Genomic DNA, 25811 nt, shown 5'->3' on the forward strand with positions numbered 1-25811 from the left:
TTTCCCTTTTTCTCCTCTGTCTCTTTGTTTACCTTTCTTGCCTGATTTTAGGGATTTCAAATGTGCCATAATTTTGGCACGTTTAGTCTATTTCCCTACACCTTATTTTGTGTCAGTACCATTGGTTGTAGCCACTCCATTTCAAATTTTTTGGATTTTTCAATATCATTTTTGATTGACAGTATCTCCTTTCTGGAGTGTTTGTTCAGCTCTGTCCTCCAATTTCAATATTTCATTCCTGTTCCTGAATGTCTGCGAATTCCAGCTCTCTCACCATCAGGAATATTGCTAAACCTGAGAGAGGACTGCATTTCTTCTTAGTTCTCTCTACCCTTGCTTACAAGGTTTCACATGAAAAACACTTTGTTGTGGCGGAGAAAGGAGGAAGACTTTAAGTTATGAGCATTGAGTGAGGCAGAAGAGTCTGACAACTCTATCTGGCCCTCCATCAACCATCCTCCAGTTCTGGAGCCTTCATTCCCATCCCTGCCCCCACCCAACTCTGCTGCTGAATTAACATGGGAAGAATCTTCCCTTTAAAATGGAACCACTTCCCCAATCCGATGGGTTTTCTGAATCAAGAACTTCCTTTTTCCCTCTTTCTCCTCTGACTACCTCAGGCCAAAGCCTCTCACCGCTCATTTTAATCTTCTCAAACAAAGATTCCTAAAATGCTGCTGGGATGGAAATGCATTTGTGCATTTGCATTTAAAAGTAGGCAATGAGCCCCTGTAGGCTCATTAAAACATGCACAGAGTTTTCTGCACTGCCACAAGCTTGTGATATATGACAAGGAGGGGAAGGAGGAGTCACAGGGAAACCCGCCCCCCCCAAAGCTGCTGCGGTCGCATTTGCTGCCTCCAAGTTGTTTCAGTTCTGTGAAGCATCTGAACAAACCAAATACAAGGAGCAACACCAGTTGTGTTGCAAATATATCGTGCTCTTCAGGATGGACCTTTGTCCTGCTGGTAAGCCTCAACTATTGTGTGTCTTTTTGGGGTGAGGGCTCTGTGCTCAGTTTGATGGAGAAGAGCACACCATGAAATCCCAGCAGCCAGAGTGGGTGCTGTGGCTGGAGGAATGACATGCTGGAAGATCCCTGGTGGTACAGTTAAATGCTTATCAGTTTTCAGCATTAAGCATGGGCTTCTTTTTACTTGCTCTCCTTTCCCATCGGGAGAAATTTCCCCACAGGTTTGAATGGCCTTTGTGCTGAGAGTGTTCCTGCTCTGATTCCTTCGGCCAGCGGTGCTGGGCCGAGCTGGGAACTGACTCCTCGGTGTCAGTGGCATATGTGACACCTGGGGTGGTGACCATTGTAGGCTTTGGCTGCTCTCACTGAACTCTGGCAAGCTCCTCGCTGGTGTTTCCCTACAGATGCCAGGAGCTGGCTTGCCTTGGTGGAGCCTCTCGTGCAGTTGGGCATCCCAGCGTAACACCCGTGCAAGACTTTTGGTGCTGGGGCCTCCCTTGCTTATGGCCATGTTCGAGGTAGACAACTGTATTGGGGTTCTGGAAGCTCCAGGGGATCTACAGGTGGGCCTGCCTGGTCCTGAAATAATCTCAGTGGGCAGATGTGAATGAGGGAAAATGAACCACATCTGAGGAACTGAGAGAGATCTTAGGTTTTATTTCCTGCCTTGGAAGGTGGTGGATAAAGTGGTTGGGATTCAGCAAAGAAAGGCATGCACCAGACTGAACATTTCCAGCTTCTGGCTGAGGAAGCTCTGAGTGTGTCAGAGAGGGAGAGCTGAGTGGGAACAGGCTGAACAAAGGAGGAAAAAGGATCACCTTGTACTATCTCTTCTCATTCAGACTCTGTCCCCTCAGGCTTTTGTGTATAGGATATGGAGAGTGAAAGCAAAAAGCAGTGCCCAGTTTCAACAACTGTTGTGCACTTTTTAGCTCGGAGGTGTATCGGCAAGGAAAGGGCATGCTCAAGCTGCATACCAACCTTGCTTGCCAGGGAAATTGGTGGTACCTATAGGAGCTGAGTTCTTGTCAGCATCTGACTGGTACTGAATGTTGGTGAAAATGGGTCTCCTGATCACCCAGCCCTCACTGTCTGAAAGCAACTGTGGGCAAAGGTTCTGCAGGACAAACTGGGCAGGAGGAAGGATAACTGATATTTTGCTATTTATTTTGGACTGTGCCTTCAATAGAAACTGGGGGTCTCCTAACTGAAGGTCTGACACAGTCATTCACTCAAGTTACGTGTTACTGCATTAATTATGTCTTGAAAGTGACACGTTCAAGCAAGTGTACTTTCAAGACAGTATACACACTGCAATATCACAAGGAGATCCTATTCAGGCACTGTGGGGCTTTGCTCAGTTCTGGGTAGAGGCAGAGCCTGGAGACAGGCAATGCCTGGAGAGATGTGATGGCTCTGACTGATGGTTTTGCTCAATCCCATCCTGTCTTTCCACAGCTGGGTCAGAAAGTGGGTTTGTTTGATGCTGAACTCCCTTGGAACCCAAGGCTGCCACCAGAAACATTTTCCAGTGAGCTTTAGAGTACTGAATGCATTTGGAATTGCTCAGTTGTGGCATGATTGTCCTGAAGGTCAGAGGTGCCTGTACACCTTTCTCTGGGGCCACTCCTACCTGGAGACATGATGGTCCTGCTAAGTGCACATCTGTTCAATGCCTTGGGGAGGCTGCTCTCACTGCAGTATGTGTCCTCTTCCAGCTTCCTTCAGAACCCTCTCAGGACTGTCTGAGTGAGGCCACAGAGCAGGTGTGCCAAGCCCTTGAGCTGGATGTGTGGCACAAAGGGAGCAGACTGGTGCTGTGGTGTCCTGTGCTGGATGTGTGGTCAAAAGTCATGGAAAGCTATCCTGAAGAATGGGTGTAAGTTGTCACGTGAGATAAGGGGACCAGTAGACAACATAAATTCTTCTTCCCAGCTTCCCTCCTGTAGCTGGAATGTGCAAATTAAATCTATTTGGATTTATATTGAATTTGCTCTCACACGATCTGGCAGAGAACTGTGGAGTGCTGCAGGAGGGAGATGTACATGGCTGGAGGGAATTGAGGAGTAGAAGGCTTTGTCATCTCTCTGCTACTAGACTGGTACCTATCTGTGGAGGTGGTGGTCTGTACTGGAGATGACACAGCAGCCATATTAAAAAAAAAAAGGAATTTCAGGTGAAATTTTTCTACCAGGGAGGTTCCTTCAAGCAGAAGCTGCCTATTGGGCTGCTCTGCTTTTGTGCTGCTGTGGGTGGAGGTGCCCAAACCCTTTAGCAGCGATACTCAAAGCCCTCCATTGCCTTGCAAATGAGCCTGATGAACCTTTGCTGTCTTACCACAAGTGTGTAACATGGGTCTGCAGCAGTGGCACAGATACAATCATTCTTCTTAACCTTCCCCTGCTGCTTCTGCAGTTCATCCTTCCAGCCCTCCTGGGTGGTCATTTCCCACTTACCTCTGTGCTTCAAAAGCTATCTGACTATTCCTATAATTTTCCATGGAACTGAAAGCCACTGAACACCTGGGTGGTTGAGCACAGCCCTTTGCACTGGGAAATGAAACCAGCAAAGACAGAACTCTCTGCTCGCCACACAAGTACCCAGATGTTTGGGCAACTCTGAGTTGCCCTCTGGGCAGGGAGGCTGAAGGCATAAACCACACAACTGGAATTGAAGTTTGTCCTTAGTGACAGCACTGAAAATACAACCCCGGTCAGTTTGTGAAGAACTGGCAGGTCTTTCTATGTGGGTCTGCCCTGACAGTGGGAAAACAACCTCAGGGGCAGGTGTAAGACCCACAAATGTGATGCTGATGCACTTTCCTTTCAACATTTGCTCTCTGAAAATAAATTCCAACCAACAATCCTGTTCTCTCTGGAGAGGATACTAACCATTTTTTGTGTGTCTGAACTGGAAAACTTTGGTGTTGGCTGGGCTGAGAGCATCCTTCTGAAACCTGCGCATGTTTTTGTGGTGTGCTCTTCATCAGGGTGAAATTTCCCCATGTGCAGAGAACCCTGACCAGGGCTATGCTTCACCTGTGTGCTGACCTAGTCCTAGAGGGAAGTAGAACTGAGGTGGTACTGAGGACTTCAACAAGGCATGGACCATTTTCTAAGGCAACCAAGGACTTAAGCTGTATAGGAAACCTGACAAAGACCATCTCTGCAGCTCAGTCTAAATTGCTCTAAAAGTTTGATCCATCAATTTTTTCCAAACTCTGTCACCCTTTCCCACCTTTTTACCCCTTGATTCCTTCCCCTTCTCTGTGACTCCTCCTTTTTCTCCCCTGCCCTCCCTCCCCAACACAGTCCTTCCCACACTTTTCTCATTCTGACAAACTCGGCAGGTGGGAGTTGGGGTTTCCAGATGTTCAGGAGGGAGGGGGCCTGTGTTAATTACAGCCTTGCTGGGGGTCGTGTGGGTGAGATGGCATCCCTGGGGAGCCTCATGACTCTGCGATGCTTTAGTAGACACAGAACAACTGAAGCAAAGCAACCAGCCACACCACAGAGTTTGCTGATGGGGTGGGGAAGGCAAGGTTCCTCAGGGTTGTCCTCCTATGGTGCTTTTGTGGAAAGAAACACAGAGCAAAAGGTCTTCGTTGTAATTTGTCAAGGAGTCACCCCAGTGATTCCACAATTACAAGCCCTGACAGGAATGAGAGAGATACAGCTGGAGAGATGGAGATGCCAGCCTGATCTCCTGCAGACACCACAACTGCAGGATACAGAAATTAAGCTGAAGAGCCTGGGCACTGCTCAGAGGCCCAGGGCTGACATTTAAAGGGAAGTCTGCAACCTACCAGCCAAGTACCAGAGCTACTGCATGGTTTTGGTTGGTTTTCTTTGTGGTTTCTTCTCATTTGTTTGTTTTTTGTTTGCTAACCTTCCTGCCTGCTTTGGTTTTCCCCTCACCTACAGGTTTGGCCGTTGCAAGCTTTTGGATGCCTTTTTCCTTCCCTCTTGACTGGCTTCATCAATCAGACAGCCTCTTGTTGCTCTTCACAAGGGCTGCTTGCAGGGCTGGGAGGGCACATGGGTCCTTCCCAGCCTGGATTCATGCTGGCTTCTTGTCCTCTGCTTTACCCCCACAGACTCAGCAGCCTCTCCCCAGGGAATGCAATGCTTGAAACCATCAGGAAGAGTGGCAGGAAAGAGGCCGAAGCTGACAAAAATAACAGGAACATACTTAGCACATGGAAACCCAACCAGCCAGAAGGATAGGGGAGAGATTAGGATTGGGGAAGGAGAGTCTTTCTGAGCTGTTGTGGCCATGACAGGAAAGAAGCATACTAAGACGATTGCTCTTGTCGCTTTTCCTTCTGTCTGTCGTGGCTGCTTCCTTCCCTTTTTTTCTTCCACTCACATTTATAGCAGTTGTTTTGCATGTGAGATCCACACTAAGAGAATTTCCAGTGCAACTGGTGCTAGTTCCCCTTTTTCTGGGATGACTGGAGGCCCAGGGGATTTTGTTTTATGAAACAGTGGAGCAGGGCATCCAGTGACTTGTCCTGGCTTCCTGGGGACGCTTTATCTTGCTGTGTTTAGTGCAGCAAGGACCCTGTCTGCAAGTTCACCAGTGATCTCCAGTGCTCTCAGCCTTCTGCAAGCTCTGCTTTTTTCCTGGGGCCTCATGTTCTGCTTTGTCTCCCCTCTAGGGCTACAGCCTTCTCATTCTCCTTGCAGAAGAGGCTGTGGTTCACCTGCATTATATTTAGCAGCAGTACTGTCACCCCATTTTTTAGGTCTTTTGTGAATCATATTGTGGTTGCCTTGGTTTTGCTGCTATTTGTTTGAATTCCTGTACATTACAAGGAAGCCTATTCATATTTCTGCATTTTCTGTTCACAGAACAACTGTTTACAGAACAGCAGCCACTTAAAGACATTCCTTTTTCAGCAAGGCTTTCATCACCTAGATCCAACTTGGAAAACCTTGATTTTCTCTCTTAAGCCATTTCTGACTCCAGCTATGGCAGATCAACTCATGAAGCCAGTGGTTTCTTGGGAGGTTTGGATGTAGATGAAGTTTTTAGGTCATAGACTTTCAGTACCTAAAGATGACTGACATAACCACCACCAGAGAGCATTTAGTGAGACCTCTTCACCGTGCTCAGGGCGAGCAGAATTGGCTGAATAGGCAGTGGGTGCCTGCAGGGTCAGCTAAGAGGGCTGTGCAGAGCCTCTGGCTGCAAGGAGGGGGGTATGGTCTGTGTGCACACTCTGGGCTGAGAACCATTGGCAAGGCAAAGGTGAGGTGCAGAGGTTGCAACAGCAGGGAGCGCAGAAATCAGAGTTGCTGTGGAATGACCTTAGGAGAAGGTAAGTGCTGAGAGGTTGGGGCAGCTTTTTCCATGATATGTTGGCCCCAGTAGAGTTTTCACAGGAATCTTTTTTCTTTCAGAGTCAACTGGCTTGACTGAGGCTGAAGAGGCTGAAATAGAGACAATCAGGAAGCACAGGCAGGAGCTTTTGGATGACATTAAGGTAAGGACCATCCTGTCCCTTGTGCCTGCCTAGCCTTCTGAAATCTATCTTCACCAAGGAGCGTCTTTGCATAGCAGTCCACGCCATGCAGAAGTGCTCTTGCAAAAGAGATATTTTCTCAGTCATGATCCAGCTTCAGTTTTAAACTTCAGGCTGCCCTGGCCTGTTTGCCACCAGGGTACATCCAGCCTGTGGTACTCTCTGCTGCATGAATCATCAGCTGCCCCAGTGGGATGTTTGAGCAATATTGAGCTGGGATTGTAAATGTAGGAGTAAAGAAATGTCTTCACTAAGTCATACTGGCAGGCATCTGGCTCAGCGTTTATGATTCTTTTTAATTACTGATTACCAGCTAATGGCATATCAGTCCCAGTTACCTGCAGCATCCCCCTGTGTTTATCAGACTTTTGTTTGCTTTGTGGACCTCTAGCAAGTCCTCCATGAAGGATCATGTCTCCAAAGAGGTCTCATGGCAGGACCTTCCACACAAGTGTCTGTGGCTGGGACTTGTTTTCCTTCTTTTTTTTTAAGCAGACTCAACCATTTCTCCAGCAGCTCCTAAAATGTCTGGAAGTAACAGAATTCAAAATCAGTCACTAAGACTGCATCACAGCCCTGCATGGTGCTGTGCCCTTTCCATTCCGTTCTGCCTCCACCATGAAATGCGGTTTCCCATTTGAGAGAGCTTATAGCACTGAATCATTGGACTTGGACTGATTTTTTTCCACAACATGAAGCTGTCCAGATGCCTAGGGAATAGCTGCAATATTTCCTGGAATGCAGTAAAGGATTAAGCCAAACTACGTGTTACTTCTTAGGCTTCCAGACCTCCTCTCTCTGCTGAAAACCAGAATGGTCTCTTATCCCCCCTCTGCAGAACAGAATGTGAATGTACGTGCCTAGGATTTGCTTGTGTATGTTTGCTTCTCTTCAGTTTTCACAACAGGCAATGGGCACTATAAGAGCAGGATACTTGAACAGGAATGCCACATTTTTTTTGCCCACTATGGACAGAGAAAGGCTGCTAGACTGCACAAGCCCATGCTTTAAAACCCAAAGCCATTAAGTAATGCAATACGCAATGGCCAGTGGAACAGAGTGAGTTTGGGTGAAAAGAGTGCCATAGAACAAGAGACATTTTCCCCAGGGGATCTTTTTTTTTCAGAATGTATCTATGAGTACCCTTATGGACAAAGACTTGGGGACATATCTGGAGCAAGGGGGGGGTGGGGAAGAGAAAAGAGGATGGGTCTTGGCTTGCCAGTAACGCTGCAAAAAAAGAGCAGTGAATAAAATAACAAAATTGATAATAATTTGAAAGTAATGAGCTGAGATCATGGTTCTGTTACATTTGTGCAACACCTAAAACTTAGTAAGGAACACTCACAGCTCTGGGGACCAATGAAGCAAAACAGAAGGTGGCCAGAGCAAAACCGAAACCCAGAAGTTCTTTTAATTTATGGAATTCAGAAATTCAGTTACTCTATCTGATTATGTGCTCCATCCACATCCTCATTCCTTGATGAGAAAGGATCTCTAGTAAAATAACTCATCTTCCCTTGCCTGTTCTGGCTGGTATGGGGAAGAATTTGGGTGATTCCTAGAAGAGAGCTGTTGTGCACTTTGGCTTTGAGGTAGAACAGAACTGCAGGATGGAAACAAGGAGATATAGACACTTTCATTTCCATGGTAACACAGAATATCCAGTCAAGGCAGCCATGTTCTGTCATGGGCCTAAAGGAAAGTAAATTACGCAACTGATTTTTTAAAATCTGGCAGTAATTACTTTACCTTTACTCCTTCTCTCTTTTTTCTCCACTGAACAGAGTTGTCTGCTCAATGGTATTTAAATGACAGGCACATTAAAAATTCTGTGTTTCACAATACAGCCACTTTAGGTTCATATTGCTCTCACAGTTACCAGTTCCACTTCTCCTTTCCTAGATGTGTAGCAAGGCTATGCAAAATAAAAGTTCAAAAGGAATGAGCACAATGGAAGGATTCTTGCATCTGACATTCTTTGAGGAACTGGAATTGACAGTGGGGCAAGTTCTCTGACACTTGCCACATTGATTAAGGTTGATTTTTCCAGTCTTGATTGGCAATAGGCATGAGAACATCCTTCTGTCTCTCTTTCCATCTGGAATCCAGCAGGGTCATTCCAGAGCAGTGCCCATTTCATAGGCATCTTTGGCTGGTCATGACCACCTGTCCTTTTCCTGTGACCGAGGGAAGAAGTTAGACATGCTCTCATGCTTCCTCAGGCTGTGTCTGCTGTGTTCCCCTCCATTGCCTTCATCTCTCTGATATTGCTTTTGCAGAAGCTGAAGGAGCAGATTGATGAGATGGTTGCAGAGATTGAGCGTTTCCAACGTGAAGAGGAGAAGCAAGTGGCAGACAGTAATCCTGGAGAGCAGATCAGGTGAGTGGAATGAGTATTCCTTTGCTTACAAAGTTTCTCTTTATAAGTTGAAAAAACAAAAACACTGATGGGATTTGGTTCTCAACAACGTCAGGGAAATGGGCATGGAAATAAATGAGGCCCTTCTCTTCTCAGATTTCTCATTATTCCTGGATAGTCAGACAACTGTCCATGTGATATCTCACCTTGTGAGTGAAATGACATGGTCCTTTATCCTAAGTTTGACTTTTCCTTCTTTTTTGTGTTTACAGCAAGCAGTCAGAGAGGGATAAAATTCTGTCCCTGGGCCGGAAGAAATTCAACATGGATCCTGAAAAGGTAGGATTTGTTCATTTCACCTGTGAGGGTAAAGCTGGGAGGAAGAGCCTCTGCTGGCTGCTGTTCCAGTTGCAGCCATGGATGTCCAAGGAACTGTGGCAGGGGACTGTGGGGATGGGTTCCCACCTCACTGAGGCTCCTGTTGGGAGCAGCCTGCACCCTGCCCCTGACTGAGGTCTTCTGATATGATCAAGCTGTGTTGCCTCCCCCACCATGGGCTCAGAGGCCACACCATGCAATTCAGCCCAAACCTAAGACAAGTAAAGGGAGGATGCTGTGACGCTGCCAGCATGCCATGAGAGCTGGACTTCCTTCAGCACAGCCCTTCTGACTGTCAGAGGCTAGGAGCTTGCTATAATGTGATAAAGGAGGATGAACTAAGAAGGTGAGAAGTTTTGAGAGTGTGTCAGGTTCCTTGGCTCATTCAGAACAGGAGAGGAGAGAATGCCTCTGTCATTTTGGAAACAGTTTTGGTTGAATTGTGGAGTTAACATAGCTTTTCCACTTTCTGGAGCTCTGACCACTGGTATCAAGGCTCCATAGCCTTCAGCCCTCTGCAGAAAACTCTAAAACTATCATGATTAAGTAGAGAAGATGTAAGAAAGTACCCTCTTCCTTCCTTCTCATTAGTGTAGCATATTTTGAGCTTTTCGAGAAAACCACAAGCTGTGATCAAATGATAGGTGATCATCAGCTCACCACCACAGCCAACATCTTGGGTGGCTGCTGCTCTGTGTGACAGCTCTCCATGCCTCCTCTGTGCCCTGCTGAGAGCGCCAAGGTGCCTTCCGCAGTGTGCACAGCCCAGCTGGAGTGCTTGCCAGTCCCCTGGACGTCCTTCTGCCAGTGGAGTTGTCTCAGAGCAGCGATGTCCGCACTTAGAGCATGTGTGAGAGTTGGTTTTATTTTGCCTCTCTGCCTGACCTTGGTTTGCAGCCCTGGAGGCATCTCTCTCTGCCATGCTGTGCAGGAGTGCCCAAACTAACTCTAACCCCAAACCAGTTTAGCTTTATGAGTTCAGTGCCAATCAGACTGGTCAAAATGTTACATGCTCTGTGTCTGTATAATGCAGATCCCTGATTATTGCCTCCCTCTTGCTACATGCCATAGCGTGGGAGGTGCTGCAATGCAAGGAAATTTCTTTGCCCCTCCTTTCTAAGGTTACACTCCATCCATGCAATGCTGATACTTATAAATTAGTTCCTCTCTCCAAGATCCCATGGAAAGTTCGTGAGGCTGGAGGAGGTAAGCATTAGGAATCCAGTTGATAAACAGCTTTGGGGAGAAACATTTTCTTCCGGAAAATGGGGCCCATCATCACTGTCACCGACATCTTTTCATAAAAATCCTTTCTTTAGGATTTTCCCTTCTGGGAAGCTGAGGCCCCAGAAAAAGAATGTAAACAATGGTTATCTGCTGCTGTGGAATGCAACAGGTGCACCTGTGATTGGCCCATGTTGGATGTGTATAGTTAATGGCCAACCAAGGACCAAGCTCTCTCTGGGACAGAGTCGGAGAGAGCTCCTTTGTGATTCATTCTTTTCTATTCTTAGCTTAGCTAGCTTCCTGAGAACTTTTCCTTCTATTCTTTTTAGTATAGTCATAATGTAATATGTATCATAAAATAATAAATCAAGCCTTCTGAACATGAGGTCAACATTCTTGCCTCTCTCTCACCCTGAAGACCCTTGTGACCACTGTCACAATTGGTGAACCCCGAGTGATTGAGGAGGACAAAACCATCAATTGGTGACCCCTCGTCTGAAGAGCAAATTACTTGGAGAGACCCCAGAGGAGCAAGTGCTGCACTGGGTAAACCCCGAATGTGTGGCATTGATGGTTGCTTCACAAGTGACCACAGAAGTTGATTCTAGCCGAACTGAAGAACTCAAAATCCTGATTTGGACAGAGTTCACAGCAAGGCTGACCACAAAGAGAACCTTCTGAAAAGCCTCCAGGAAGATGTTCGGAAAGCGCACCAGCACCATGGAGCTGGCCAGAGCATGCTGGACTCTTGATTTCAAAAGGTACTGTTGGCTTTTCCCTTCCTGAAAATGTGGCCCTTCGTACTTTGTGGCTGCTGATATGGAGGACTTCCCCATAGAGGAGGAGGTTCCTTTCTCCCCTTCAGAGGAGAAACTTATTGCCCTCTGGCAAAAATGGGATGAAGAGGACGGAATTCTCCTGTTGGAGACAGATTTCTATGAGTTTTTTCAATGGGCAAAGCTCTTTGGGTTTTTCACGGATGTGCTGTATGCACTCGATGTGTTCGTATGGGAGTGCGTGGACTCCATTTTCCAATTCATTTTGGACCTTGGGTTTGGATACCTCTGAGCCGAAGTATTTTTTACTGTGTCTTCGGAGCATGCTCAGATGGAGCGGTCTTTCTCCCCCCCCTTCTCTCTCTCTGCGGGGAGTGAAGAGTGGGCGGCGCCACCCCGGCCAGCATTGCGAGCACCGCCCCGGCCTGCGCCGCGAGCACCGCCCGAACCCGCCCCACGGCTGCCTCCCTGGGCGGTCCCGCCCGTGGCTCCACCGGCTTCCCCGCCTGCGCCTGAGGGCTCAGAAACACCGCTCCCTGCAGCTGCGCCGCTGTTGCTGGGCGACGACAACGCGGCTGCTGCTTCCGGCTCAGTGGGGGATGCATTTTCTCCGGCCTCGCCGCCTCCGCAGCCGATCCCGCAGCCGGCAGAAGACGCTGCCGACTCCGTGTCGTGCCCGCCAGCCTCTCCCGCAGAGGCAGAGCAGCCTGCGGTCCCGCCGCTCCCGGCAGCAGCTGCCGTGGCGGCTCCTGCACCCAGCGCGATTTCCCCCCCCGAGTTTTTCGGGTTGTCCCGGGGCTGCCCCTGCGGGGGGAGCTGGGACAGGAGAAGAGGGCGTCGGTCTCTCCTTATGTGGAGCAGGCATGGCCCGACAGCTGGGGGCGGGGGCAGCCCGTCTGCCGACGTTCAAAATCAGCATTCTTGGCGGATTGGGGGGTGGTTGGTCAGTTGCTTCCCCTTGAGGGGTGCGAATCTCTCTGGCGCCCCTCGTGCGCCCCAGCAGCGAGGGGCAGGTGGGTTCCGGGAGTTCTGCCTTTGGTCCCCAGCCCAGAGGGGTTGGTGCCGTGAGGCAGATGGGAGATGCACCTGTTGCATTTGCATTGCAGAGCCAGAGGGCACAGCGGGAAGCGATCATGGCTTGTTTGCTGTGGGGAACAAATATTCCTAGACCTGAGATGAGGGTTCTTGGGACGGCTTCTGTTCCCCTGCTGCTGGCATGCCTTGGTGATTTTGGGGAAAAGAAGCGTCTCACCACCCGTTCTGCCATTGTACTGGCAGCAGGGTGCAGGCCTGTGGCAAGGCAGAGACTGCCTCGTGGGTTGGGCCTGGGCTGTTGGGCTCGGGTCCCTGGACCAGGGCCACCTCCTGGCCTCCTGATGGGTTTGGGGGTTTTCCTTCCCTCTTCTGGTCCTGGCCCGCGTTTTTGTGGGCCAGATCTGGGGTTCCTGATCCCTCTCCGTGGGCCAGGGCCCCCCAGGGCCTTTCTCTGGCTCCGCTCTGCTGCTTTTTCCGATTAAAAAAAAAAATTAAATTAAAAGAGTTGAAATGGCTGGCAGCAGCTCTGAAGCACTGAAGGGCCAAAAATTAGCTTCAGCCCAAAGCTGTTCAATAAAGGGCTGTGGCAAGAAATCCCAGAAGTTGTCTCAAATTGTTGGAAATTGTTTGTGACTGTCAATGGACTTTTGATAACTATTGATGGACTTTTCTGCAGCAAGCCTGTTTCAGGACCAAAAAGGAGTTTCAGAGATGGCAAAGAGGAACATCTTCAGTCCATGGACTTTTTCTGAAACTCAGCTGCTTGAACTTGAACTTTCTTTAAATTGTTTTTGCATTTTCTTATATTGTAATATTGTTTTGGTGATTTGATAGAATTGTATGTTCTACAGGTGAAGAAATTCCCTGTTCATTCTACACCAGCACTTGATTGAGATTTGGATTGGCAACAGATAACCTGTCAAGTTTTTGTTCTTTCCTCTGCATGTGCACAGCAGAGAAAATTACAAACATTTTTCTTTTTAATTTAATAAAATTAAAAGGGAGAAATGTCACGGACATCTTTTCATAAAAATCCTTTCTTTAGGATTTTCCCTTCTGGGAAGCTGGGGCCCCAGAAAAAGAATGTAAACAATGGTTATCTGCTGCTGTGGAATGCAACAGGTGCACCTGTGATTGGCCCATGTTGGATGTGTATAGTTAATGGCCAACCAAGGACCAAGCTCTCTCTGGGACAGAGTCGGAGAGAGCTCCTTTGTGATTCATTCTTTTCTATTCTTAGCTTAGCTAGCTTCCTGAGAACTTTTCCTTCTATTCTTTTTAGTATAGTCATAATGTAATATGTATCATAAAATAATAAATCAAGCCTTCTGAACATGAGGTCAACATTCTTGCCTCTCTCTCACCCTGAAGACCCTTGTGACAACTGTGACACATCACTGCAAAGCTTTTCAAAATTAAATTGATCTTACTGAAAATCTCTCTGGGGAAAAAGAAAGGAAAATAGAGTGGAAAAAATCTCACAAAATTCTTGATTTCTTTGTTTAAAACTGCTTTTTCTTCGGGGCCTTTTAAAAATAGTTTCATATATATTGCAAAAGAAAGTGAAATGATTCTCTTGAAGTAGAACATGCTGATGGATCTAAAACAATTTTCATTCTTTTATTGTATATTGCAAGGAGAATTGCAGTGTGGTCTGGAGAACTGCAACATTGTGAGATATTGTCAAGAACCTTTTGAAAAAAGCCTCAGCTTTTTCTCTGCCTTTAAAAGTCATGAAATTCTGTCTAAAATAGGATATTGACTCTTTGTACAACCCAACTCACAACCTCTATATTCCTTAAAAAGCAAATTCCATCCTTATTGTCTAGGAGGGATGGAGCTGAAAAGATTGCAGACTTCTCTGTTCTGTGGAAGAAAAATCTAGGAAAAAATTGTCTCAAGTTGTTTCAAGCCCATATTTTTGTCTGAGTACAATTTTTTTATTATGCCTTCTTTAAAATAAACAGTTTTTCTTTTAAGTTAAGTTAATTTAGGGGGAAAAAGACATTTAGGAACAGAACAGGAAGACATTTTCATTGAAAACATTAAAATTTATTATTTTGACTTTTCCTTTTTGGACTTTAAATCTACATTGCCCTATTTTGTTTGAGTTTCCATACCAGTGAAACATTTAGCCAAATCTAGGGATGAAATGAAAATGGGACTGACAACCCATAGTGGATGAAGAGGGATTGAATGAAGATGAGAACGTGGCTGTGGTCTCCCATGAAGGGAGTGGGGAGTAAGAGAGGAGCAAGTACACTAAAGCTAAGGAAGGCTGATATCAGTGTTGGGATCCTGTTTTCTCAATAGATCATAGAGCTGCTTTACTTCCCAGTCTTGCTTCTCCTTCCCAGGGGATCCAGTACCTGATAGAGCACCAGGTGTTGTCTTCAGACCTTCAGGAGATTGCCAGATTCCTCCACAAGGGTGAAGGCCTGAACAAGACAGCCATTGGGGATTACCTGGGTGGGAGGTGAGCAACCCAGGATGAGGAGATCCCTTGGAGTCCCTGTCCTGCCCGGACCCTCTGAACTACCATTTTGGATGACCTGTGGCAGACCTCATCCAGGGGCCAAGACTGAGCATATCTCCAACCACAGTGGGCTGGGTGGGCAGGACACCCCTGGGAGGGCCTTTGGAATGTGACTAAGGCTGGCTGTATGGGCTGCCTTTTCTCCTGCCTGTAATGGGATCAGTCATCCCAGAATAGAGTGTGCACCTTGGCTTCTTCTTGGCCAGAGGGGAAGTGAGACTGGGATGGAGCCAGGTGCGTGTTGTCACACCAAGGGACATCCAGGCAGAGCATGCTCAAAGCTCTCTTTTGACCTTTTCCCTCTCTGCTCTCCCAGGGACCCCACAAACATTCAGATCCTGCAGGCCTTTGTGGCATGTCACCAATTTGCCAACCTCAACCTGGTGCAGGCGCTGAGGTGAGTGAGCGTGCAGGGGACAGTGCTGGAACCTGCTCAGCCACTGGCCCTCACTACACAGGAAGGTCAGGAAGTCCTCTTGGGCTGAAGTGGGAGCTTCCCAAGGCCCTGCTGTGTGTGCTGGCTCCAGGGCTGTTACTCTGTGAGGCATCAACAGTTTCTCAGGGGGTGGGAAGCACTTCGATTGCCCCTTGATTTGGTTGCCCATGTGCAGAAGAATGGGTCACTGTGGTTTCAGTGTCTGGGGGATGAAAAAGGTTATTTTTGGCAGCAGGAAACGTCTGTCCTCAGTGCCCATTACATCAATAACAGTGACTCTGCTTTAGGGCACTTGTTTTATTAAGGCTGCCTCCTGGCAAGATTCTTTCTCCTGAGGCCTCTGCTGCCTTGCAGGGCTCTCATTAGGGGAGCAGAGCTGTGATTTCTGGGAGCCTTAGTTCTCCTTCCTGCATTCAGGGTGTTGGAGGGTGATGTATCCAGGCAATTTCCAGAGAGGAGCAGAGCTCCTGCTCCATGGCCTGTGTTGTCTCCCCAGTGTGATGGGGTGACTTCTCTTATCTTTGTGGTGTGGCACGGGTTGAGGGGAGGCACCCCTGTCCCTTGGACCCCATCTGACTAGTGCTGTGACGCTCTGCTCCTGACAGACAGTTCCTCTGGAGCTTCCGGCTGCCTGGGGAGGCGCAGAAGATTGACAGGATGATGGAGGCCTTTGCCAACTGGTACTGCAAGTGCAACCCAGGAGTGTTCCAGTCCACAGGTAGTTAAGGGAGGAAGGCCTGTACAGCAGAGTTAGGCTGTTTGCCAGGGAGAGGAGCCTTCCTTTTCCATTCACAAAGCACAGGCAGCATCACTAGGAAGTGTTTCCCCTTAAGCTAAAGGAGGCAGCCCAGTTATTGTGAAGATTTTCGATAAACTGAGCATCTTCAGGCCTCCTTTTGCTACTGTGCTCCAGGCCCTCCTGATAGGCACCAGACTGGAGAAGGGCTCCCAGCCTCACATGAGGTGTTACCTCATCCCAGCAGGGATAGCACGGACAGATGCAGGTCTGCAGAAACTTTCCTGCTGGCAGAGCTGTTATTAGACTGCATCTGCCCAACATGCCCCATTATCCTAAGGGTATGGAATCACCTCCCTCATAGGAAATCAACTGTGTCCCTCTTTCTCCTAGCAGAGGGAATCCTTCTTCTCCTACAAATGAGAGGATGACTCTCTTCTTCAGTGACTAAAATCCAAGCCACCTGTGGTGTGGATTGATCTGCCCTCTAAGACAAGCGCCACCCATGCTGATTTTCTTTCTCATTGCTAGATACCTGTTATGTACTCTCCTTCTCTATCATCATGCTTAACACCAGCCTGCACAACCCCAATGTGAAAGACAAACCCCACTTTGAAAGGTTTGTGTCCATCAACAGAGGCATTGACAATGGAGGGGACCTGCCAGAAGAGCTTCTAAAGGTAAGAGGAATTCCCATTCTCTCATCCCCTTTGCTTCTCATCCACTGAGAAGCAAAGGTGCACAGACAGGAAATGCATCCATTAGCAAAGCTACAGCTGGCATTTTCCTGAAGGCTCAGCAGGCATGGGTCCTGCCCTGTGAGGCAAGGTAGAGGTGGTCAGCCTGCTTAGATGTGTCTGCCTTCACCTAAGGAGCCTGGCCCAAAAAACTTCTGTCTTATGTCAAAGGGGCTGCCTACATCCCACACCTGGGCTTTGCTGAGCAGCATCCCCTCAGCATAGAGGCTTTAAGCTTTCTCCAGAGTGTTATTTCTTTCAGGCAATTTAGGGGAGGTGCAGGAACCTGTAGTCTCTTTTTTCCCCCCTTGGCTTGGGATTTGTGTAGTAAATGATGGCAGATACAATGATGTGAACAACATTTCAGTATCCTTTGAGAGCAGTACCTCCCTCCCTGTCACTGCTGTATGAATGTCACCCTTTGTGCCCGGCAGTGCCAAAGCTTTGGTTCTGTGAAATGTGCCTCCTTGTGGCCATGTAGGTCTACGTGCTGCTCTCCCGGCAGCATTTGGCACCACCAGCCCAGGTTCTAAATGGGGCTGCACCTCTGCCGTGCTGAGTCCCATCCTAGTGCCTTAATATTACCCACAGCAGCACTTGTGACATGCTGGATTTGCTCACTGCAGCCTGTCTTGCTATGGGAGCACCATTTCATGGCTGTGGTTTTCCAAACTGAGACTCTTTTTAAGGCACAAGATGCAGAAAAGAGCTGGTGATCCCCCTGGAGACCCTGTGAGGTGCAGACTGGGGACTGTTTTACCCCCAGTGCTCATCATGTGCTCTCCTGCCCTTCACCCAGCTTGCCTTGTAAAAACAGAGTGGTGGATAGATGGACCTAGGATAGTTGTGTACAAGCTTTATCTGAAATCAACCTTTCTCTGTCTGTCCTTCCCCACCAATGCTCTGGGGCAGAATCTGTTTGAGAGCATAAAGAACGAGCCGTTCTCCATACCAGAGGATGATGGCAACGACCTCACCCACACTTTCTTCAACCCTAACCGTGAAGGCTGGCTGGTGAAACTAGGTAAGGGAGGGGCCCCCCTAGCTCCTCTGGCTCCCCGTTTGCCTGCCTCCCACCACAAATCTGCCCCAGGAACCTACCGTCATCTCTGCTGTCCTTCCCTCCCGTCTGCTGCGGCGGGCTGAGGCTGACACCTGCTGTTGAAACCAGCTGCCTGCTCCCTCGTCCCAGCTCCTGCAGGCTCTGTCTGCTCAGAAAGGGACTCAAAAACATAGCCCTCCCCATTCCCTGACCCAGCAGAGCAAAATTGGCTCTGTGTGTGAGTGTCTATCACACAGCATCATGTCAGTGGTGCCATGGTGTCTCTTTGGGGCTCAGCTACAGGGAGAGCTGGGAGGGTGTGACTGTGTGCATGGCAGGAGCTTGGGGGAAGGACAGAAAAATGTGTGACTAATGGCTCCTGAACCTCACTGCCTTTAGGAGGACGTGTGAAAACCTGGAAACGCCGCTGGTTCATTCTGACTGATAACTGCCTCTATTACTTTGAATATACCACGGTAAGGGCTTAACTCATGGCTGGGTGGTTGTGAGCCTCTGAGGGGCCAGGGAGGAGCAGAGGCAAGTCTCCCCCTTTTACCCTGTGCTCCCAGACTGATCTCACACCTCCACTCTCTCCTGTGCTGTTTCCTCACCTCCCATGTGAGGAGGAGAGAGGCTGGACACTGCGGCTGTGGTCTCCTCTTGACTGAACTCCCTCTTGTGTCAATGGAAGGGGTCTCCTGCGGCAGTATTCTGCCCTTGTCACCTCCACAAAGGCCCACACAGGGGAAATCAGAGAGGTTCTGAACAATAAATTTGGGGAGTATGTTGGGTGTTAATTCATGTTTCCTTGCCTTCAGGACAAAGAGCCTCGGGGCATCATCCCCTTGGAGAATCTATCAGTCCGGAAGGTGGATGATCCCAAAAAGCCAGTAAGTGTCCATTGGCTGGCACTCTGCCAACACAGGCTATCAGATGGTTGGGGGGAAGAGAAGATGCACACAGATTACTCCTACCCTACACAAATTGCACATGTTCTACTTGCTTCTCAGAGGGAAGGTGCTGTTGCAAACTGCCTTGTTTGCCCCATCGAGACACGGCTGTGTTTTTAATTTATGTTTTTGGTGTGAGTAGAGAGCTGTCCTTTGGCTGACTGTATTGTATGTTTTCATGTGTGTATGTGTGTGTAGGGGGGCAGAGATGAATGCACACAGCTGACTCCCTACTTATTTTGCACCAGGAGACGTGGGTTTAATTTCTCTCCTCGGGATTCTCCATAATGAGTTACAGCACATGTAGACCAAACAGAACTGTTGGTGTTAGGGAACTTGCCCAGGAAGTGACTCATTTCTTCTGTGTGTCTTTTGTGGATACCCACTTTTCAATGTGTCATGGCTCTGGGAAAAGTGCCTTCTATCTGTGTGGTGGCAGGCAGAAAAGAGGATGCTGCATCTACTTAGGAGGGGGAGGGATTTTCATTAGTGGAGTGGAGTGACAGATCCTAGAAGGTGTGTTTTGATAAGTGTTGATGCTCCATCTCTCCATAAAGCCTGGTTTTAGTGTCCAGTTGCTCAGAGGAGGGGTGTGCCTACCTAAGAAGGAAGGTCATGTAACTCATAGGGAAATTTTTGGAGTGAGGGAAGATAGGGTCATTTGCATTTTGGAGACTCCCGTCTGTTGAAAGCTCTCTTGGCCTGTTACCCATGGTTGAAGGCAGCAGCCTTCTTTGTCCCCTGTCTAATCCTAATGCTCCACTTTGTTTCCTTTTGGTCAGAACTGCTTTGAACTCTTCATTCCCAACTGCAAAGGGCAGAAGATCAAAGCCTGCAAAACAGATGGGGATAGGAAGGTGGTTGAAGGCAAGCATCAGTCCTACAAGATCTCAGCAGCCACTCCAGCAGAGCGTGATGAGTGGATTGAGGCAATACGGTGAGGAGAGCTTGAGGCTTGAGTTGCTTTTTTTCAGCCCTGGGATCAAGTGGTCACAAAGTTTATTTGGTTATCTTTTATCAGAGCTTGAAAAGGGGGGTGGAAAGAAATGTTTGCAGTATAACAACTATGGTATTCCTTGACTTTAAAGAGTTTTGAAGTCCCTTCTGGAGAATCTCTAGCCACAGCTAAATTCTCTGCTGTAAGTCTGCAGATAACTAGTCCTACATTTTGATAAGTGGTGTCTCTGTGCAAGTTCAGTTAGTTTGTCTGTGCTGCTCTCCATCATTAAATCTCTTACTTTTGCTCCTATTTCTTCTAATTTCCAGGACCAACATCTCACAGGATCCTTTCTATGATCTGGTCTCTGCCCGTAAGAAAAAGATTGCCAGCAAAAACTGAACCATGACCTGGTCACGGCATCAGAAAGGTGGAGGTTATTGGACAGCTTCCCTCTCACACTGGGCTCTTCCAGTGAGGAAATTTGGGAGCTTTGGTTCCATCTGCCTCCCACCTGGCAGGCAGATGACTGACAGGACAGCTTGCCCTCTGCCTCTTCCCCTTCCAAACTGAAGGCAGAGGTGCAGGGTGCGATCCACTGAGGACTCAGAACTGTGGGCAGGGGGTTGCCCATGTCCGAACATAAAGGCTCAACAGCAATTGGCCTTTGGGTTCTCCCATGTAGGCCCAGACATGTGGGACAGGATCTGAGAGGAAAAAGGAATGTCTGCACAGTGTCTCCAGCCCTGCCTGTTGTCACACCAGGCCAGGGTATTTTTCTGTGAGGGGCCATGTAGATTCTCTTGGAGCTGAGCATCTCCCAGTCAGTTACAGAGCAGAAAGGCCCCAATGGTTTCTCTTCCATGAACAGATGTGTAGTGGTTGTGGGGTGGAGGCCACCAATATTTAGAAACTTGCTGTGAAACCAGATGTCAAAGTAAGATCAGAAGCCCTCAGTTCAGAAGAAATCCCTTTCTCCCTTCCTACATCCTGTAGTGAGGGCTGTAATCCTGGGAAGTCCCTGCTCAGTAACTGTGCCATAAATGTTAAAAAGTTAGAGATAATTGAATCCCTATCCAACATAATGGCTAACTGAGCAGAGAGATGCTGTGGGACCAGGAAAGCAGCTCTGGGTGTTTTGTTTTTCTTTTTTGAGACTCAGGGATCACCACAGATTTCCTTAGGGAAGAAATCCAAACTCTAGCTCACCTCCTGGCTGATGGCTCCCTGACAAAGGCTGGTTCCTTGAGCAGCTCAGAGGCCTGGGTTTTGTATCTGAAAGTTTTGCAGTCAGATGGCATGAAAAAATGGAGGTACATATACCTACCTCCCCACCAGCACACACACAGAGGCATTCATTCCCATCTTCATACAATGGTATCATCTGGAGCCTGGGGGTTTTGTCTCTTGTGTAAAGAGAGAAATAAAAAGAGGTTAAAGCAAGCCCAAAACTCAGGGTAACGTGGTCATTTTCATGATAAAGTCAGAGGATGTGAGATAAGAGTGTCACGTTCCAGCAGAGCAGCCTGAGCACTGCTGCAGTCTCTTGGCTTTTTCCTTCCTGCAGAGGGCTGTATCTACCAGGCAATCTGCAGCAAGGCCAGCACAGCCCCATTATTCATTCCAGCTCTTTTTGCCCAAGCCTCAGGAATGCTGAATTAATTTCAAGAGGCAGGGAGCGTATCTCAGAGCTGAAGCACGCGCTCACCCTGGAGAAGGAGCGTGAAGGTTTTCTTCTGCTCATGCCTGCAAATGTCTCCTGCACTGAATCTCTTTGTTGCTGATGTGATGCAGAGTGAGTGTGCTGCCCACTGCTCTGGAGCACACGTGTTTGCACACACACATTCACTCCTACTTTGGGTTCAGTGCAGAGGCAGGCTCATGTCCAGAGGTGGAAGGGAAGGCAGAATATGGCCCCTTAGCTTGGCAACATCTCCCATATATGTAAGAGAAGTACAAATATGCATTTGGTTGGTGAGAGATGCCCCAGAGTCCAGGACTGGAGTGAGAAATGTCTGTTCTAGTGCTTCTCAGGCTTATACTCTGTGTGACAAAAGCCATAAAAATTTAGTCTGGAGTCTCCATTCTACCCATAGCTATCTGGTGTTTGGTGTGGGAATCCAGGCTAAGCCCTTCCTACAGTTTACTTGGATCATTCCTCTGGCAGCAGGGTCTATCCAAGCTCTTCCCCATTCCTCCTCATCCCCAGCCCTTCTAATTCTCTTCTGGCTGCATATGTCCTTTCTCTTCCCTGCTTCCCCTAGATACCCACACTGCAGAGAAAAATTACTCCCAGGGGTTACAGAGTGGGAAGTACAACTTGAGAGAGGCAAAACAATGCACAGAGACAGGCAATTGTGTAAATTCCATCTGTCAAGCTAACCACAAGAGTCAGGAAGGGTTGGACCATGTTTTGTTTCTCCTAGAAACTGAGGCAGGGAGACAGGCAGTGAATTTGGGTTTCCATTGCCTTTCCTTGACTCCAGTGGAGAAAATGCATTTCTAAACTTGCTATGTGATGCCCTGATCTCCTCAGTGCCATGAACACAATGGCATGTGATGTTGCTCGCCAGAAAGGCAGCATGTGCTCTCTCTGAGTGTGGCCTGACCTCATCCCTGCTGAGTACTCATGTGTCTGGTGTTGGCCTGGGTGTCCAGGGACAGGTCTCTCAAACTGAGCCCCCACTCATGTCTGTGTGCTTTGACAGACTCTCTTGGAGCCCTTAGGCATTTATGGGAGGAATGACTTGTGCAGCTCAAATGGCATCACCAGGGCACGTGCTGCTGACCACCCTCACACATTCTGTGTGCTGAGGGCAGCTGCAGCAGCTCACACAGGCGCACACACCCAGAGCCCCTCAGGTGCTCAGTCTGACAGATTGCTATCTGCATGGTGGAGGTATTTCTCTTCCACATAGCCAGCATGTGTGGCTCACACAGACATACATGCAGAAGACTGACACTTATTCCCTGCCTGCCTAAGGATTCCTGCACACACCCAGCCATTCTTTTTCATAATAAATGTCCATCTATTTTCATAAAAGGGCTGGGAGGAGAATAGTGCAGATGTGTGGAATAGGCCACATTGCTGCATCTTGCCTCTTTCCCACTCCTTCCTGTCCTCCTATCCCCTGTTTATCAGCTCCTTTTTGGAAGGTTAATACATTTTTAAAAAAGCATTCTAGAAATTGTTTGCACTGACGGAGATGGAGCAGCTGTGAGGAGAGCCAGTAGCCTCCTGCAGTAGAGCTTAGGTAGAGAAAACCTCTGTGAGGTGGAGGGGTAGGACAGCGTACAATTGGAGGCACATGGGACTGAATTATGGAGTGAGAGTGATCAAAGGACATCAGATGAACCTGTTCTTTGCCAGGGGCTGAGTGCTCTTGGTGATTGGGGCTCGGGAGCAAATGGAGGCAAGACTGCATCCAAGTTGGTCAGGATGGTGTTCAGTGGCAAGGTGAGAGCACCCATTAGAGACACTATTCCTGTCAGGCCTGAAACTGCTCAGCTGTGCATCACACAGCCTTCAGCACAACAGGAAAATCAAGGAGCTGTTTTCAGTCAGCTAAACAGGGTTGTATGCACCAGGACTGCCAGCCTTTGAACTCCCTCTGTGTGAGCACTCGTACCTCACCCCTGCACAGCAGAGCAGGGATTGACACCAAGAGGAGATAGCAGTTCTGTCAGCTCATACAATAAATCCATTGGATTGGAAAGGCTATTGCAATGGCCTCAGAGGGATGGCAGCCAGTCTTTTGTATGGAAAGAAGCACAGCCCCATTGTATTGGAGCTGGTTGGAATGGTGCAGTCAGATTTGTGACCCCAACAGGAGCAGCTCCTGCTGTCTCCCATCACTTATGTTTGGTGGTTAGAAAACAACTCAATACCTGAGGGTGTGGGACGCACTGAGGCAGGGTACTGAGGTACTTCTTCCTTCTTATTTTTTTTGTTTTGAGTGTGCATTTCACACAGAAAGGCCAGAGCACAAAGGTAGAGAGCAGGATGGCTCTTAAAGGCACCGTGGCCTCTCTGCTGCACCTCGCTGTGGATCAGTTCTGTCTCCAGCCTGGCAGAGGGCCCATCTGGGGGGCTGGGGGAAGCCCAGGCAGACAGGGGTTGAGACCTGGCCAGGATTTCTTGGAGTGTCACTGCTGTCACATCTGCAGTGTCTCTGCTCTAAGTGCCTGTGACAGGGGCATGCAGCAGTCTCATCTTGCCATGCCATTTCCAATCCTGCTGCCTCTCTGCAATGAAGATGAATGTTGCCTGTCCCAGGTTATCACCTTCCCATGTGTGTGAGCCTGTGTACAGACAGCAGCTTGCTGCTGGAGGCTGGTGGGCCACGTTCAAGGAGGCAGTGCATGGCGGGGCAGAGGGGTGCAAGGAATGCACAAAGGAGGGTGCAGGAGTCTGGGCCTCTGTGGGTCATCACTGAGGAAGTGCTGGCACTGACAAGAACAGGGCTTCCACCTCAGCTCCAGAGCAGGGGCAGCACAAACCTCAGGAGGATGCAAGGTACAAACACCCTCTGAGCAGCCTGCACTCTCTGCCACAGATGCTGTGTCTCCCCACGGGGGGACACCTCGTGTCTGACAGCTGTCCATGGGGACAGTCGTGTCACTGGAGGTGCCAGCCCAACACCTCAGGGAGACAGTGGGGATGGTGCAAGGTGGCCATCACATATGGGCCCTCAGAGTCACAGCTTGTGCAGGGACAGGCCCATATGTCCTGCCAGCACAGCATGCTTTGCTCCCGTACCTTGCTGAAGGGACCTGGCAAAACTGTCTGGATGGGAAGAACAGGGATAACAGAGGAGCAGCGAAGGGCAATCCCTGTGGGCTTGGACAGCAAGCAGTGTGTGGGGAGAGGGGGCCAGGACAGCTGCAGAGATGTCTCTGGGCTCCTGCCCCTGGGGGCTGCACTAGCAGGAGCACAGCCCTGGGGCAGAACCAGGGAAGCCCTGCTGTGGCTGTGTTAAGGGACATGCCAAGGTGACACATTTAACCTCCATCTGAGCCACCAGATTAACCTTAAGGGGCCTATGGAAGAGACATTTTCTGCTGCCTCTTTAACTGTGTTGGGTGGCAGTGAGGTTCCTGGAGTTGGCTGAAGAGGTGGTGATTTGTGCAATTAACATCTAATCAGTTCTATGAATATTTATTGCTAGTCAGCAAGCTTCTGAGTGACAGTGAAGCCCTATCTGATTGGGATCACATTCACAGGTAAGTCAGAGCCTCCTTTGGGGGTCACAGACCTCCCAGTGGGGCAAAAGCTCACAATGGTATCACCATCCAGGAGCACATGTGAGGCACATGTGCATTGTGAACATGGAAAACTGTATTCAACCCTTTTTTGGAGAGATGGAAAAACTGAGGTTTTAAAATTGACTTGTTTTCAAGGGAGAGACACCTTGAAATAGTCTGAATATATTAACAAACAACACATGGCTGAGTTTGAGCCTGGGTGTTTGCTTTTGGTTTTGTTGGATTTGGTTGTTTGCTTTTTTGTTTGTTGGGAGGTTTTTTTTGTGTGTGTGCTCTCTTGTTTATCTTCTATTGCAACATGGGAGAGAAAATAAAAGGGAGAGAAATATAAACCCCTGCAATTGTGTGAAAACTCTCATAAGAGTCAGGAATTTTTTGGAGCTTGTAATTGACCCTTCCCCCAAAATGGCATAAAGTATGCAGAGAGCTAGTATTTTGTTTCCTCAAAAAATACTACTTTGGGGTCTTTCTGTCATCATCAGAAATTTTGACTGTTCTCAACTTAGTCCAAATGTATGCTGCTTTCCAGAATCCTCCATTCTCTTCCTTTATCTTCTCTCTGCTCTAATCCTTTCAGCTCACTTCTGCATCTGGCTTCTCTTTCCCAAGGTACCTTTCACCTTCTGGGCTTTGCTTGTCCCTCTCCATAAACTTGCCTTAGCAAATCCCTGTTTTTCCCGATGCTGCCTCTCCTGTCCTCCTGCTCCCTGGACAGGCTGAGCCTGCCTTGGCAGAGCTCTGGGAAAACCCCCTATTATCCAGGGGACTGTGAACTGTTAAACCTCAGCCAAACTCTTCTGCTCCTGCTGCTCACCTGCAGCCTGGGCTTGCGCTGGAGGTGCTGCCAGAAGCCTGTTATTACCTAAATAAAAAAGGCACTCAGCCCTCCCTGAA

The 25811-nt window shown here is 48.5% G+C and overlaps 1 protein-coding gene across 3 annotated transcripts; it reads left to right on the forward strand.

The window, feature by feature from the left end:
- Positions 1–26: 26 nt before the first annotated feature.
- Positions 27–25363, forward strand: CYTH4 (cytohesin 4). 3 transcript variants are annotated; one of them, XM_005488582.4, is made up of 13 exons: positions 27–968; positions 6379–6461; positions 8783–8883; positions 9135–9201; positions 14636–14754; positions 15131–15211; positions 15856–15968; positions 16518–16666; positions 17636–17747; positions 18165–18241; positions 18584–18655; positions 19498–19652; positions 19982–25363. In XM_005488582.4, the coding sequence occupies exons 1-13, from the start codon at positions 950–952 to the stop codon at positions 20052–20054; spliced, it is 1221 nt and encodes a 406-aa protein (XP_005488639.1). In that variant the 5' UTR covers positions 27–949; the 3' UTR covers positions 20055–25363. The 3 variants fall into 3 exon arrangements, with proteins under 3 accessions (XP_005488639.1, XP_026650323.1, XP_074395456.1); XM_026794522.2 differs by lacking the exon at positions 27–968 and adding an exon at positions 975–6296; XM_074539355.1 differs by lacking the exons at positions 27–968; positions 19982–25363 and adding an exon at positions 975–6296 and having other exon boundaries at positions 19498–19656.
- The last annotated feature ends 448 nt before the right edge of the window (positions 25364–25811 follow it).

This window comes from Zonotrichia albicollis, chromosome 4, assembly GCF_047830755.1.
Source record: "Zonotrichia albicollis isolate bZonAlb1 chromosome 4, bZonAlb1.hap1, whole genome shotgun sequence".
NCBI lineage: Eukaryota > Metazoa > Chordata > Aves > Passeriformes > Passerellidae > Zonotrichia > Zonotrichia albicollis.